We start from the raw sequence: 16,246 nt of genomic DNA, 5'->3' as shown, positions 1-16,246 counted from the left end.
CTTTGATTTTCTTTGAATGTCAAGTAGAGAAAACAAAAGTTCGCCAGGCCCAAATTCGTTTAAATGCAGACATTCGCATTTCTGTTTTTTGGAGTCAGCATGAAATACTGGTCCCTTCTGAACAGTCTTTGGGTCTTTGAAAGTTCTGCTAGAAAGGCGGATCTTAAAACTCTTTTCAGACTGTTAAATCTCTTACTGAACATAAGGCTGAACTTCGACCATTTAAGCTCACACATTAGCAAGGACGAGACTGCTTATTGTGGAATAATCAGAGAAATCCAGACATTCTACTTCCTCCCCAAACGCCACCACGGTTAGAAGGTGTTCCAAAATACCCAGGACAAAATGTCTGTGTGGTTGCTGATAGACCTAAGCTGAGGCTATTGGGCTATTTGCTGCATCTTCAGGATCTGAGGGACAAAAAGTACTTTCTTTATGTTGCAAGTCCAGGCTGAGACTGGGTGCAATCAAACATCCTAAAAATAGCTGACAATTAACTTGGGAGCAAATTTGAATTACTTTGTAAATGGCTGAGTGAGATACAAATTATTGGAAAATGTGAATGTAATTAGTTATCATATCACAATAATTTTGTAAGACATTTCTATTATGAAAAAACTTTGCAAGTAAGAGATCATTTAAAATAGGCGTATGAGTGATCAAGACAAACAAAAAAATAATAACCAAAATGGTTCCCATTTCCCACTGGTTGCTCAACAGTGATCTGCTTAATGGATAAACTGTTCTTCCATGAATAACACACACTGAGGCATCTTTTTATGAAGAGAGTTTTCAAGATGTGCTACATTAATTATAAAAAGTTATGCAGACCACAAAAATATACAGCTGTGTTAAAAAGCCTTCCTTTGGGTTAAAAAAGAGCAGCAATATTATTTGTATTATTTGTATTATCATTATTCAAGTTATTATATGGGCAATATCACACAAGCAGGATTATGATATAGATCTATATCAGCAATGTGGCCTTGTGCCTACGGCCAAATCACAGCTGTGCTGATATAGTGCTTATATACAACAGCTATACGGCACAAGTGTACAAATAAATTAGAAACAACCACAGAGTGTCTTTTACAAAACCCTCATATGTGGAAATACTTTCTTCCAACCCGGATTCAAATCTGCCGCTGAGTTACACAGATGTGCCCACCCAGTGTTGCCAACTTGGAATACATGTGCTTTTTACAGCTTTCTCGAGTGGAAAAATGCATGCATTTTCCATGCCGGTCGTGAGAAGAGCTATGGTAATTGATAAAACACTAAGTGTTAACCATTCCAACACAATCTATGTGATTAAGATTATTCAATCTATGAATAATATAAACATAAAATAATAAAAAATGTCTACATTTATTACTAAGTCTCTACTGTAGCTCCCATGTACTAAAATCCCACAATGCATCGTGCTGTGACGTCAGGTTTCCATTCTCTATTGATTTTACACCAAGCATATTGGCCAGATTAACAAAATATAGAGAAGCTGAACTTTTGAAATCAGTTTACAATTAATCTAACTATGATTGCAGGTCTCATATGGTGTGTATCTCAGCATCTGAGGTGTAGATGAGTTGATAACATGTGCAGGTGCCACTGTTTACTTGCTAAGGTGTGATGTAAGCTCCTCACAACAATACTCTGCAGGAGTGTTTCATAATGGCCTCGGTTCACACTACAACTGTCAGCCAACCCATCTGTGTGTCAATAGAGCAGATAGTGACCAACACCACAAACATATGCCACATTGTCATGCCTCTCTCTCAGTGAGTGCTAAGAAACACCAATGTTGAGTTGTGATAACATCTGGAAGCACCATCAGCGTCATGTAGTCTAATTTAAGATAATTTCACTCACTCTGCCAGACTAGCAGCGAAGTTAATAATTGCATGAGGGTGGCTGTGTGTGGTGAACTGTCCATCTCTCTGTCTGTCTGCTTGCCTACCTGCCAGGCAGGATGCCATGACAGAGGACTAGAGTCCCAGCCATCATTTGACTGGGGAGAGCCTCATTAATTAACATATGGAGAGCAATTATCTCATGGGTCATTGCTAATTTTTATGAATTCATGTTCTGAAAATAAGAGAAAACTAACAAGATAACTGATCCAGGGAATGATGTCCGTAGAGCCAAGAGGAAAATTTATTCCATAAGTTAAGCACTAGGATCGATTCATAAAAAAAAATACATACAGCATACAAAAAAGTGTATCCTCCTGGATGAAGATGTCTCTTAATTGTGAAGGCCAAGCTATCAGTAGTGCTTTCCGTATAATACAAAGCCATGTGTCTGAGAACTGCAATCATATTGCAAGTTTACTTTTGATTCTGAACAAAAAATGTACTCCATATATATCCAAAGTAAAGCTCTGTCACCATTAAAACCACAAACAAAAAAATAAAAAAGATGGACATTAAACTCACTAAACCAAACCTCCAAGGCCGTCCAAGCTAAATCAGTAAACTAAAAATCTAGACTCAATTTTCCACCTACCTGTAGGTAAGTTTACTTTTCCTTTTGCATCTTGATTTTTGGAATCCATTTGCAAGTCATAGGGACCAAACTGCACATAAATGTCCAACTAGATGCAAGGATTAGTATGAGAATAATAGACTACTTTTATGACTTTAAGGGGAAACTTTAAAAAAAATAAAATAAATGCCAAGCACTGTTAAACATTTTCTAGATTATTACACGAAAATACGAAGGAAACTTCAGGCAGGCCTCAGAAAACAAATTATTTGGTAGGGTATCACTAGCACAGTTAGTTATAATTTACCTAAAAGTCTTTTTTGATAAACCACAAAACCTTTTAGGAAAATATTTGTGATGTGCAAATCTATAAATAACGACAGTACTTGTCATGCTTTATCGTAGTAGCGCACGACAATTATTGTAATAGAAATTGTTATTTCGATGGCGAAAGTAATTTTGCAACATGTAGCCTATATGCGCGCTGGCTGACTTGGCTAATATAGGAAACCTTATTGAAACTATATTTTTGGTTTAAAAAAATAGCCCTACTTTACTAAAGACCTCCTGCCCAAAAGAAGTCGAAGCAAGTAAGCGAATAATCCGCACATATTCATTATGAGCAGGGGCGGATCTAGAAAATAATTTTTAGGGTGGCAAAGGGGGGGCATGGGGTCTATGAGGGGTGGCAACACCAAAGCAAGCACCCATGCATAGTGTTTGGGGATTTATGGTCTGATATACACAGTTGTGTTCACAAATATTGTATAAATTACATAGGCTACTTAGATGGTATAATCATGTTTAGTGCAAGTTTAAGAGCAACAAAAACTTTTGAATTTCCTAACATTAGAAAGAAATACAATAATATCAAAGCACTGAAACTGGATCAGTTTTGAAAACAAAGTTTGATTTTCTGTTATTAAGAGAGGTGGGAATGTTTGTAATCACCCAGAACAAACTCTTATCAACCATATACTCTAGCAACACCCCAGCAACTGCATAGCAAGAGCCTAGCAACCACCCAGAATATCCTAGCAACACTTTAGCAAACATCTAGAACATCTAACTGACCAAACCATTTACGTTTTTTAAACAAGACTTTAAGACAAGCCAGCATAAATTTGTCTTTCAAACTTTTCAATCTAGTTATTACAGTTTTTCTTACAGGTTATTTTTTTTCAACTGCTTACACACATTTTCAAAACTTTGCTTCTTTTTTTCAAAAGTTTACACACAAATCCAAGAATTGCACACACAAAATGCAAAATGCCTCACATCTCTTGCAAAATGAAGCACTGCATTCAAAATATCACAAACACATCTCAAAAGCAAACATTTGCAAACACTTTTGCCATAATATTATTAATTCCTGTAAAATGTTTGTGTGTTACATAGAGAATTGTGTGTTGTGTTTTGCAAAAAGTGTTTTATGAATGAGTCAAAGGCTGAGAATTAGTGTATGGTTTGCAGATTTGGTGTGTGTGGTTCTGGTGTTTGAGTGTCAGCTTTCAGAAATTGTGTGACAAGTAAAGATTTTGTGTGCACGCAGTTGAAAAAAAACGGTAAATGCTTACAATTCAAATACACAGATGACTTTCAATAAAGATCAATAAACTGTAACAAAAAACTCTTACTAGGATTCAGGAATTATTTTTGCATCTCAATGTCTTTTACAGTACATAACTTAAGTAACAGATGTATAATTCAGCAATTTTTCATTTTACTACTGTAAAGTAATCTTGCAGTAGATGAAAAGCACTAGAAAAGTTCAAATGCCAAATAATTGTATGAACTTGGCATTCACCACAATACAGTACAGTAAAAAATCTAATAAAAAAAGTTAATTTAGCATTCTCTGCACATTTGGCCAAATTTAATTACAGTATACAGTACTATAGCAGTTTCTTGGTCTCCTGACACAAGACTAGCTATATCTCTAGGCAGTCATTTCTCAGTTCTGCAAAAATGCAGTACACATAACAAATGGTTACAAATAAAATTTGACAGTCACACGCTTGAAGGTGTACAACGTGCGATACAGTTTACTGTAGGCCTACATATAGAATAGTGAAATTTCCATTATCTAATGTACTGGTACAGTACTGTAATTAGGCCTAGGCTATATTGTAGCCTATGTGTAAGTATAAATCCCCTGTAGATGATTGGCTCTCTCCTCTCTCCATTGTTAGCATGCAGAGATTATGATTGGTGTGGCATCAGTTTTGCTACCTAATGTTTAATTTACTCATTGTTTAACTTTTTGAGAAATGTGTCTTTGTTTTGAAAACTGAATTAATGGTTTGGGGAAAAAAGTGGCAACTAAAATCAGTTATATTAACAATCGAGAAAACTGCAATACGACTAGATTCTTACCTTCTTACCTGCTATCAGTTTCCGTGATCGGCATCTTCTTATTGATTTCATGTTATTGTTAATGTTACGGCTTATATTCATGATCGGATCACCAAACAATTACGCGATAAATCTCAGACATATCCGGACGGGATTAGATTCCTCAGAGGACTTCTGAGTTGCCTGAAACGCAGTAATTATCTGATTCACGAACAAATGTCAAAACAATCTGTTAGTCAACTGCGCCGCGCTTTGTGGTTTTGACTCAAAAAGATCCGGTTCATAAGAGCCATTTGTTAATGAAGCCAAAAAACAAAAACAAATTATGTTTATTCTTTGATCATTCTGGGGTGGCACAGCTTTTTCTTAGGGTGGCAGTTGCCACCCCGTGCCACCCCGGTAGATCCACCCCTGATTATGAGCGCACGGTCACTGTTTCCATAAAGCGCACTTCATGCACGTCAAGTTGTGAAACGGCATTTTTTGTTCCACAGTTCCTATTTTGAGTTTTAGTGTCAGTGGGCTCTGTTGGAGTCTGTGACATACGAGCAGAAAGAAGTCCTGATTTAAATGCATCTCGCATCTGTGTAGCTCAGCAGTAGGCTAAGAAACCAGAGCGCCGCGCGCTACCTGCGGTGTGCGGAGACAGAGGTGCGCTGGGCGCTTGCCATCATCTGAGGGGAGGGCGGAACTTCACTTAAATACTGGAGACATCACAGTGCCATTCTCACAGCATCGGTCTCACAGCATCAGCGCCTGACACACGGAGAAAACATGGCAAACGCGTACCTGCAAGGAGTAGAGATCTCAGCATCTCAATTCCTGGATATATTCCATCATTATGACAGCGATGGTAATTTCTTTCCTTATTTTGTGGATTTCATGGATTAAAAAAAAAACATTTTTGGGGAAGAAAAAAAATATTGGGATTACTCTTGCCACCTGCTTTGCAACTGGTTTCCAAACGTTTAGTTAAAATTATTTGTCTGATTTACCTTACCTAACAGACTTTTATTAACCTTTGAGGATATCAAAATTTGACAAAAAATATATAGATTGTTAGTCATTTCAGATGGTTTTAAAATATACTTTTTGGCAGACACATCTCATCTGAATTGAAACTGTGTTGTGTCATTGACTTGGGGTGTAAATGCTCTCAGGTAATGGATATATCGAGGGGAAGGAGTTGCAGAATTTTATCAGAGAACTTCAACAAGCTCGAAAACAAGCAGGACTGGTAAGTCACACAGTTTTCTTCAATCTTCTGCAATCAGGCTGGAATTTATGGGACACATCCCAAGAAGGTATTATGTTGATAACACAATATAATAATAATAATAGTAGTATAACTAAATAAAGCTGTCATAAATAAATAAAGCTGTCAGTATCAATTATTGGGGACCAAGAAAAAAATCATTTCAGAGAAAATGACAAAATTGTCAAATCTTTTTTTTTTTTAAAGCATTTTGCACAGGTTTAAAAATTCTCTTCAAATGTAAAATTAAGTTATAAATATAGACACACACACACATTTTGTTTAAAGGTGACATATTATGCCCCTTTTTACAATATGTAATATAAGTCTCTGGTGTCCCCAGAATGTGTCTGTGAAGTTTCAGCTCAAAATACTCCACAGATCATTTATTATATAATTTTGAAAATGCCTATTTTGAGTGGAAGCAGAAACAAGCTGTTTTTTGGGCCTGTGTCTTTAAATGCAAATGAGCTGCTGCTCCCCACCACCGTTTCCAGAATAGGGCTGCATCTTTACAGCTGGTATCTGCTAAAAATATCTGTTTTGATTCTGATTATCATGTTTATTGCGCTGAAATTGCGCTGAGTTTAAACTTCAGATATAAGGTTTTCTGAGCGCACACATCTGAAGCACATGGACAGAAAGCTGCTGTCACAGCATGTGAGTACTAAACTAAGTTCTCATTCCCTCTAGGCCTGTCACGATAACAACTTTTTGTTGTGCGATATATTGCCCCAGAAATAATTGCGATAAGCGATATTATTGTCATTTTAAAGACCATTTTATACCACTGAATATATAATCATAATGTAACAGCATAATAATGCAAGAAGGCCTACACACTTCCAAATGAGAACAAACTTTTAATTTTTAAGAATATTTAGATCATGGAAATTAAGTATCAAAATATTAGATACCTTAAAAAAACCTAAATAAACAGTAAATATAAATTTTCTAACAAAAAGTGCAAAGTAAGAAGTAGAAAAAATGAAAAATGCACAAAGAACTTGTATGGAGATTTTTCCATCTACAGATTTTCCCCTGACCTTCTTTTCTCTGTAAATTAAGGGTGCACACTATTGCTGAAAAACACAATTACTACTTAGCAGTCAGATGTCCGTATGCACAAAGACACAGATCCCTAAACAAGACCATATCTGCAGATGAAACTTTTTTTGTAGAAGCATTTTTTAAATTTGAACTAGCATGACTAGTGACTCATGACTACACCACGTTATGTACGAGAAGCTGCAAAAGACACAGGCGCAAGTGGAATGTACAAAACATGGTGACATTAATTTTTGAGTAAATATAATGGGCGATATATTGCATCACCAAAAATTATTGAGGTCATATTGAGCGATAAGTTGATACATTGATTATTGCGACAGGCCTAATTCACACACAAGTTTACGTTAAAAACACAGTCGGTTATGTCTGTGAAGGTAAACAGCTGGGAAATAAATCCCTTGTTTATTTTAGATCTGTGTGGCAGCAGCAATATACAGTAGCCTAAATAAACAATAAATCCACTGCTCTCTTGTCTCCTCTGAGGCTGGGACTCTAAATAGTGTTCTGTGCTCGTCTGTGCAGCCAAAGACAGAACAGTTAGCATGTTTTGCTCAAATTTTCACCATGGCATTAGAGCTGGTACACCCTTGTCGCTTGCGAAATCAAAATGACGGTGCCTTGAGTGGAAGTTTACAGATTAAGGGGCAGTAATATTATAATGGGATCCCTTTGCCACGTCACCAAGGGAGCGAAATCAGACGCGCTCGTTTTCTCAGACGCTTGCAGAAAAAGGCTTACCTAAACAAAGTGATTGGGTTAATCTATTTCATGTTTTCTTGGTTGGTAGATGCACTGGGGACCTGATTATAGCACTATAGACTGGTATGGGCAGAACGGGGGCCTGTACCATGAAGCTGGATTAGCTAGGTACGTTTCAGTTTAGTTTGCAGTTTAGTTTTAGGTAACATGAAAGTGGCTTGGCGTTTAGCTGCGTTCATTGCCATAGTAACTTACAATCCACGGCTAACCTGCTCCGGGGCAGGTTATGTTCTGGGTAAGAGATCTCAAACTGAAATTGGACCAATCAGATGTGAGCAAAGTGACATGTCTGATGCAAAAAAAAAAGGTCACTATAAAGTACCTTAAAAAATTACAACAAAATTGTCTGGCTTTAATGATAATTACAATTTACATATTATTTATATAATTATAATATAATTGATATTATTATTAATCCATTACACACAAGCACTTTTGGTTTAACAATTATTATAAAGCATATATTTTAAATGATATTTAAATATTAATATATACAGATCATATGCAATAAAAATAAGTGGTAGAATCAATAGGTAACACTTTAAAAATGGCCACATGTGGCCTTACATGTTCAAGTCTTTATTGCTATATATTATCAACTATATAAACGAACTTCATAAGTTTCACTTGTGCTTGCACTAATAGAGCAAGATCATTTCATTTATTTGTCCTCTTTCATTGACAAGTGCTTCAGTGTAAATGCATTTAAATTCCTCATATTCTTTAATCTCTTAACCTTTAACAAAAGAGTTTTGAATCTTGTGATTGGCTGTTCGCCATGATGTCACACATTCATGTGCATGCACTCCACAAACTCAGGATCAAAGCCAACTCTGAATTTGTTCATCTACCATCATGGTACAGGCCCCTGGACAAAATTCCTGTTTTAATTAGTTAGTTAATTCAGAAGATATGTCAATAAGTAAATATGGGTCACACCCAAACATTTTACTGGTTTGTGTTTTTGAACTGCTTTGCCACATTAAAGGGGTCATATGATGCGATTTTAAGTTTTCCTTTCTCTTTGGAGTGTTACAAGCTGTTTGTGAATAGATAAAATCCCTAAAGGTGCAAAGACTAAAGTCTCAAACCCAAAGAGATATTCTTTATAAAAGTTAAGCCAGGTCCACGCCCTCCTAAAACGCCTCATTTAAACATGCCCCCACATGTCTACATCACGATGTGGGAAGATTTGCATAACGCCGCCCAAATGTTCACGCAAAGAATAAAGGCGTAACTTTATTGTTACTGCCACCGCCGCCGCCAAGTTGTGAAGATGCTGTGTGTTCCGTTGCGAAAACAAAAATACTTTGTTTTGCCTTCCAAAAGAGGACACGACTAGAAATCAGTGGTTATGTTGTATTTACAATACTGTTCCAGAACAGTAGCAGCGCATTTTATGGAGGACTGTTTCCTAATCCTGGGAAAGTAGACTACAATGCCGGCTTTTCTGACTCACAGTCTGTAAGTACATTTTCATATTTAAAGAATTTGCCACTGACGATTGAAACACGAGTTTTGAGCAGTGTAGAGTAGCGCTTGTTGTTTGTCATTTCTCCGATCACAAATGCAGACATGGTTTTATGTTTACGCGGTGCGGCGCGATGCAACATGTAAAAAGACAGTATAAGTAATTATAATCAATAATTATGTTCCCACTGGATGCAACAAATGCCTAGTTTATAATGGGTTTTATTGGTTTTGTCTTGTCGCACCTGGGACACGGCATCACAGTATGGTAAGGGGCATAACATTTCTGTCACACGCTTGAGGTATTCGGCCAGTCACAACGCACTGGATAGCAGGCCAATCAGAGCACACCTCACTTTTCAGACCGATGAGCTTTGTAAAAATCTACATGTTTCAGAAAGGCGGGGCATAGAGGAGAAACAATAATTTACAGTATGTGGAAAAAAGTGTTTTTTTTTTTACCTTAAACCGCATAAACACATTTCATTACACCAAATACACAAAATAATGTTCTTTTTAGCAACATCATATGACCCCTTTAAAGTTCTTTATTTAGAGAAATTTGTAGAATATGATGATGCATAGTAAGTTGTGGAAAATGTATTCTAGTACATAAAGATTTAGATTAAAGCAAAAAGCAAAAAAAAAGTAACATTATGTAAAATATGCTTATTTCATAAAGTTGTCAGAGTGGTATGTACAGTAATATGAAATATGTATATTATGTAATTTTAGTGGCATTACACATTTGTGTCCTAGCATTTAAAATACATGATGAATTCTGCCTTTGCTGTATCATATGATGAAGTGGCATGGTATCAGACCTGTTAAAAGCTCTGACAGAGGACAGAGACTTTGTCCCAGTTTGTCTCAGTCAGCATGTTAGTCAGTCTGTCTCCCTCCCCATCTGGGTCCATGCACATCTGCTGCTGGCTCCTCCCCTCATTTGCTTCATAGAGAATAAATCCTCATTTGTGTTTGTTTTACAATAACTCTACTGTCCTTTGTAATTGCAATCTGATCGTTATGCTGTTATCTATAAAGAACAGCAATGCGCTGTATGTTGAAAAAAAGAAGAAAGAACCAAAGGCTCATTGAAGAGAACTGCATGCAGACTTGATGTAGTGGAATGACCTTGGATGAAACTCATTACTGGTACGAATCATGGATTGTTCTTGTCTGGAAAATACACATGCTGAAATTGCAAAGCAAACAACATTCATAAGGGCTGGGAATATCTGAATATATGCTGAATAATTAGTTACTGAATGATTGTAATGAAATGTCATAATAACAAACGTGAAGTTTTAAGTTGTTCCATCATGAAGGTCAGAGTATGTAACCATTTAGCAGATAAACTACACTCACTTTATGGACGTTTCTCTCTGAGCAACTATTGACCAAATACTTATTTTCCACCATAATTTGCAAATAAATTCTTTAAAAATCCTACAATGTGATTTTCTGGATTTTTCCCCCTCATTTTGTCTCTCATAGTTGAGGTATACCTATGATGAAAATTACAGGCCTCTCTCATATTTTTAAGTGGGAGATCTTGCACACTTGGTGACTGACTAAATACTTTTTTTCCCCACTGTAAGTGCCATGCTCAAGGCTTGTTCTTTATGGGATCAGATTATAATACCTATAGAAAGCATTTCCATCTCAATGGCAGTTGCTCAGGTGGTTCAGGACCCTTGGAAATAAAGGACTAAAAATGTTTGGTCAAGGAAACCACTGAAAGGTTTTGAGGCAATCAATCAATCAATCAATATTGATAATGTTGATTGGCTGATGAAATAACAAGAACATGCAAAGGCATTCTCTACTGACTACAATGATCAAATAAAATATGATGAATAAAATAAAATAGTAAAATAATAATAATAGTAATATACTACTACTACCACTACCACAACTAATAATTGTTTGATAATTGATCATGTTGATTGACTGATGGCACAACAAGAACATGCATAAGCCTTCTTTAATAACTAAACTAAACTAAACAATAAAATGTGCACAGAAAATATTAAATAAAATATATGAATATAAAATATTACCAATATATGTTGCCTACAACAACAATCTGTTAGAATATACTATTAATTATAAATGTCCATTATAATAAAAGAGGTTTTTGAACCAGATTGGTAGTTACAGTATCAATCACCAGGAGCTAACTATGTAAACCTTGACACTTTCACACAAGCAAGTAGCCGTCAGGTTACCAGCACTGATAATAAACCTCTACAATCACACCATCTTTATGTTATAACGGCAAGATCCAAGGTGTGCAGCTGATCTGACTTTGTAAAGCAGTGACTTTCTTGTCCTCCATGTTGTTCCTGAGGTGGTGTCCAGTGGATGTACTTTATTGAGATTCCCATGTCATTGAGTTACAGCCCTATTAGGCATAAAAAGGAGGTGATGGACTGTGACAGCACTGAGGAAAAGCAGCCACTGGGTCATTTCACACCTCTAATGATATTGTGCTGTGCTTTACTGCCCCCTAAATGTCTCTCACGGGCCTCTGCATATAGCAATTTAATTTATTCAGACTTTAAGGCTTCTAAACAGTGCATGTGTCCAGGTTTCATGTACAAGATTAAATCTGTGCTCACCATACTTCAGGTCTGTTTGCCTAATACTTTTGAAGAAGGCAGACTGAAAATGCTTTCATAGATGTTCATGGATCTGAACACACAAACCCTAATAATGGTGACAATCTACAAACATCAAATGAGTAAAAAGACCCATCAAATAGCTAACACGAGATGACAAAAACAACAACATCAGCATAAAGTCAGCAAGCAGCAAAACAATAATCCTAGATCAGTAACTGCATAATTTATTCATGCTGCAATGCATCCTGGAAGCTGACAAACACTGAACAAATCAACAACATTACTCAGTACGAAACTAATAAGTTTAAAAAAAAACATGTTTTTATGTAGATTGAAATTAATTCACACATTTTAGTATCTGTGAGACAAACTTTTTTTATTACTACTAATAACTAAAATCGCAAACTTACTCCGTTAATCATTATCTGAAAGAGGGCAGTTCGACCTAAACTATACTAATTTTCATTTTCATTTTTCTTCAGTTCCTTTAAATTGTTTTGATTTTATCCCTCACTGTTATGTCAGCTAAAGCAGGCATATTTGGATTAAATAGATTTATCACTTTTCTGGACAGAAGCCACAGAGAACAAGGATTTCAGGATGGTTCTACAATTAATCAATTGCCTTTTCAACCAATCACACAGAATCCTCTGTGTATTAAACAGAAGAAAAAAATAAAGCTAAAAACAATTAAAAATATTAAAAGAACAAAAGGTATGAGTATAATAATGATTCTAACATAACATTATGCCAAACACCAAAAAACAACTACATGTGTATGTACAGCCACACATACAGTATATACATATACATATACATGTACATATATATATATAAATACATTCAATATATATATATTTTTTCATTTCCATTTTGTGTTGAAGTACTGAAATAACTCAAATTAAATCAAACTAAAACTTAATAAAAAAAATTATATAGACATAATAAAAAACTAATAAAATGACAACATTACTACAACTGTAACTAAAACTAAAATAGATAACTAAAACAAATCAAAGTACATTAGTTTATCAGTAATCCTAAAAAATAACACTGAGCCAAACACACATGCTAAAATAACAACAAATAAATAATATATACATACATACATACATACATACATACATACATACATACATACAACAAAATATAATGAATACATATTTTAAAAAATTGTAATCCTAAAAAATAACACTGAGCCAAACACACATGCTAAAATAACAACAAATAAATAATATATACATACATACATACATACATACATACAACAAAATATAATGAATACATATTTAAAAAAAAATTTATTTAATGACCCACATCATCTGTATCTAATGCTAAAGCACATTGGAAACATTTTATTCCAGTATACTCAATTTAGAAGTCTACCCTACACCAGTACAATGCCCTCTCAGAGGCGACTGTCTGAGTATATGCCTTCATTTGTCTCAGCCAAGCTATTGATTCTCACTGAACCTGTAGTAAGACAAATAACTCTTGGTAAACAGGCGAAAGTTTCGAAAACTTGGTGGGTTGCATTTTAGAGGATTTAAAACTCTGGAGTCTGGGGCCTAACTGTCATCAAAACCATTACCCCATCACGTGAATGAACTGAGGTGTTTCACATTTGAGTGATTTTTGCACAGTCACCGCTCTGTGTCCTATGCCAAGATGGGCAGATTTTTTTGAGGAATGAGATCTCTCATCTGCATCAAAAGCAGTATGAAAACACAATCAGCATTGTGCAATGAGGGCTGAAGATAGCAGCACATCCCATCTGTCTGTGCGTATTTGTTCTTACACATCAATGGCTTTTAGAAGGAAGAAGAAATGGATTGTAACAGCCGGAAGCTTGATTTTAGCCAATGAAGTCTGCAACAAACTGTATTTTTTGTTAAGAGTTACAGAATGTATTCTTTAGAATGCATGTTTATTAAATTATTATTTTTTCCCCAGGAACTAACAGACAAGATGAAGGCCTTTGTGGAGAAATATGAGCAAAATGCTGATGGAAAAATAGGTATCATTGAGGTAAGAAAGCTAAAACCCAGTGTTTAGACTCCAAAATTAAAAAGGTTTTGACATGCGTTTAACTCATACGGTTGTGTTGTTTTACCAGAGAACAAAGATGCTTGTTCATTTATGAAATGCTTTCACCCCAAAAAAGTACTGTGAGCTATTCAGACCCATTCAGAGCAGTGAAAGCGTGTGGATTTTCAGCAATCAGTGCAGCTGTCAGCGGCTCTCTGGGAGCATCATTTCAGAAATGCTATCACTTAGCAGATATTCTCAGATCCAGCAGCATTTGACACCTCATAAACTGACATCCCTTCATAGCTGACAGTCAACTTGTCTTTCCCATAAGAATTTATGCTCATTATATTAATCAAAAAGTGCATACATTTTGTTGATCTGATCTTTGTACATCTTTCACAGCTGGTTCAAATACTACCTACAGAGGAAAACTTCTTGCTATTTTTCAGACAACAGCTGAAATCCTGTGCAGAATTTATGGAGGTGAGTCTGAAATGTTCACAGTTTAAACAAACTAGAATAGATAATACCACTGCACTGCATGTGTTTGAAGTATACAATTACAGTGATTACAGCACTAAATCAGCATATTAGAATGATTTCTGAAGGATCATATGACACTGAGGACTGGAGTAATGATGCTAAAAATTAAGCTTTGCCATCACAGGAATAAACAACATTTTAAAATAGAAAACCGTTAGGTTAAATTGTAATAATAGTTCACAAAATTATTGTGTTTAGCGACTGTATTTTTCATCAAATAAATGCAGCCTCGGTGAGCATAAGAGATTTCTTTCAAAAAAGCATGTTGAATAACTTAAAGACATTTAAAAAATGTAAATGTAAATTCTGAAGATCAGTGTCAGCTTTCTGTAACAATTCCAATGGTTAAATGTATTAATTTTTCCACCAGGCTTGGAGAAATTATGATGCTGATCACAGTGGATACATCGAAGCTGACGAACTCAAGGTAAGAAACAATCTTTTAACCTTTCAAAAGATGTGAGCTCAGTGAGCAGCATTCTTTGTTGAGTAACTTAACGTTTATGGTCTGCTGAGATTGACTTTTTATGCTCCTTATGTGGGACCCAGAGACCCCAATGCTGTAGGTGTAAAAATAATAATAGTAATTTTAAACCTGTTATTTTCCCTTCAAATATGTATGTTGCTCTGACTTAACCGACACACTATAGCTTTAACTCTGTATTTTACTACCAAGTCAACATGTACTTTGCAGAAATGTGACTACAGTAATATTTCTGGTTCTGTTTGAGGTCAGTTTGACCTCAGCAACACCATGTTATCAAAAAATGCAAAAAAGCAAAATAAGTGTACTGCAGTCTTAATGTGTAAAAATGCTTTGCGGTGATTCATTTTTGAAGTTCATAATCTGTTCACATATGCTTGGATACAATTCATGAAGTATCCAGTTACTTAAAGGAAGAGTTCACCAAAAAATGACCACCCAAGATGTAGAGGAGTTTTTTTTCTCCACTTGAACAGATTTGGAGAAATGTAGCTTTACATTACTTGTTCACTAATGGATCCTCTGCAGTGAGAATGACAGTCAGAATGAGAGTCCAAACAGCTGATAAAAACATCACAATAATCCGCAAGTAATCCACATGACTTCACTCCATCAGTTAACATCTTGTAAAATGAAAAGCTGTGTTTGCAATAAATCCATCAAGATATTTTAACTTTTAACTGTTGCTTCCAGTTAAAATCATAATATTGCTTTCTCCAGTGAAAAGGTCATCTTGTCTAAATTGGGTGAGAAATATGCACAGATGAAGCACCGTTAACAAGCAAAACTAGTCCAAAACAGTTCTAAACAAAAATGTTGGTGGATTTTCATGTGAGAGGACAACAGGGATGGACTTTTTCACTGGAGGAAGCGTTATTATGGATTGGTAGTTTGGCCAGAAGTGACTGTTTAAAATTCAAAAGCCTTAAAGGGATAGTTCACCCAAAAATGAAAATTCTGTCATCATTTACTCACCCTCATGTCGTTCCAAACCTGTATGAGTTGCTTTCTTATGTTGAACACAAAAGAAGATATTTTGAAGATTGCTGGTAATCAAACAGTTGGCGGCTGCCATTGACTTCCATAGTAGGAAAAAAATACTATGGAAGTCAATGGCAACCACCAACGGTTTGATTACCAGCAATCTTCAAAATATCTTCTTTTGTG

The 16,246-nt window shown here is 35.6% G+C and overlaps 1 protein-coding gene across 1 annotated transcript; it reads left to right on the top strand.

Moving 5' to 3' along the window:
• The first annotated feature begins 5,520 nt into the window (after positions 1 to 5,520).
• On the top strand, positions 5,521 to 15,857 carry LOC107556079 (calbindin-like). Its single transcript, XM_016239078.1, has 6 exons — positions 5,521 to 5,692; positions 6,000 to 6,076; positions 13,975 to 14,049; positions 14,455 to 14,535; positions 14,966 to 15,022; positions 15,807 to 15,857. Exons 1-6 carry the CDS (start codon positions 5,614 to 5,616, stop codon positions 15,855 to 15,857), a joined length of 420 nt encoding a protein of 139 aa, XP_016094564.1. The 5' UTR covers positions 5,521 to 5,613.
• Positions 15,858 to 16,246: the final 389 nt, after the last annotated feature.

This window comes from Sinocyclocheilus grahami, unplaced genomic scaffold (genome assembly GCF_001515645.1).
Source record: "Sinocyclocheilus grahami isolate Dianchi unplaced genomic scaffold, SAMN03320097.WGS_v1.1 scaffold555.1, whole genome shotgun sequence".
Taxonomy (NCBI): Eukaryota; Metazoa; Chordata; class Actinopteri; order Cypriniformes; family Cyprinidae; genus Sinocyclocheilus; species Sinocyclocheilus grahami.
This window is presented reverse-complemented; position numbering and strand designations above follow the sequence as displayed.

Excerpts from the sequence above, each read along its gene's own strand:
- LOC107556079 (XM_016239078.1), top strand. The coding sequence starts at position 5,614 with ATGGCAAACGCGTACCTGCAAGGAGTAGAGATCTCAGCATCTCAATTC. Across the intron at positions 5,693-5,999 it reads CCATCATTATGACAGCGATG|GTAATGGATATATCGAGGGG; the intron begins GTAATTTCTTTC and ends AAATGCTCTCAG. Across the intron at positions 15,023-15,806 it reads TCGAAGCTGACGAACTCAAG|GTCATCTTGTCTAAATTGGG; the intron begins GTAAGAAACAAT and ends TCCAGTGAAAAG.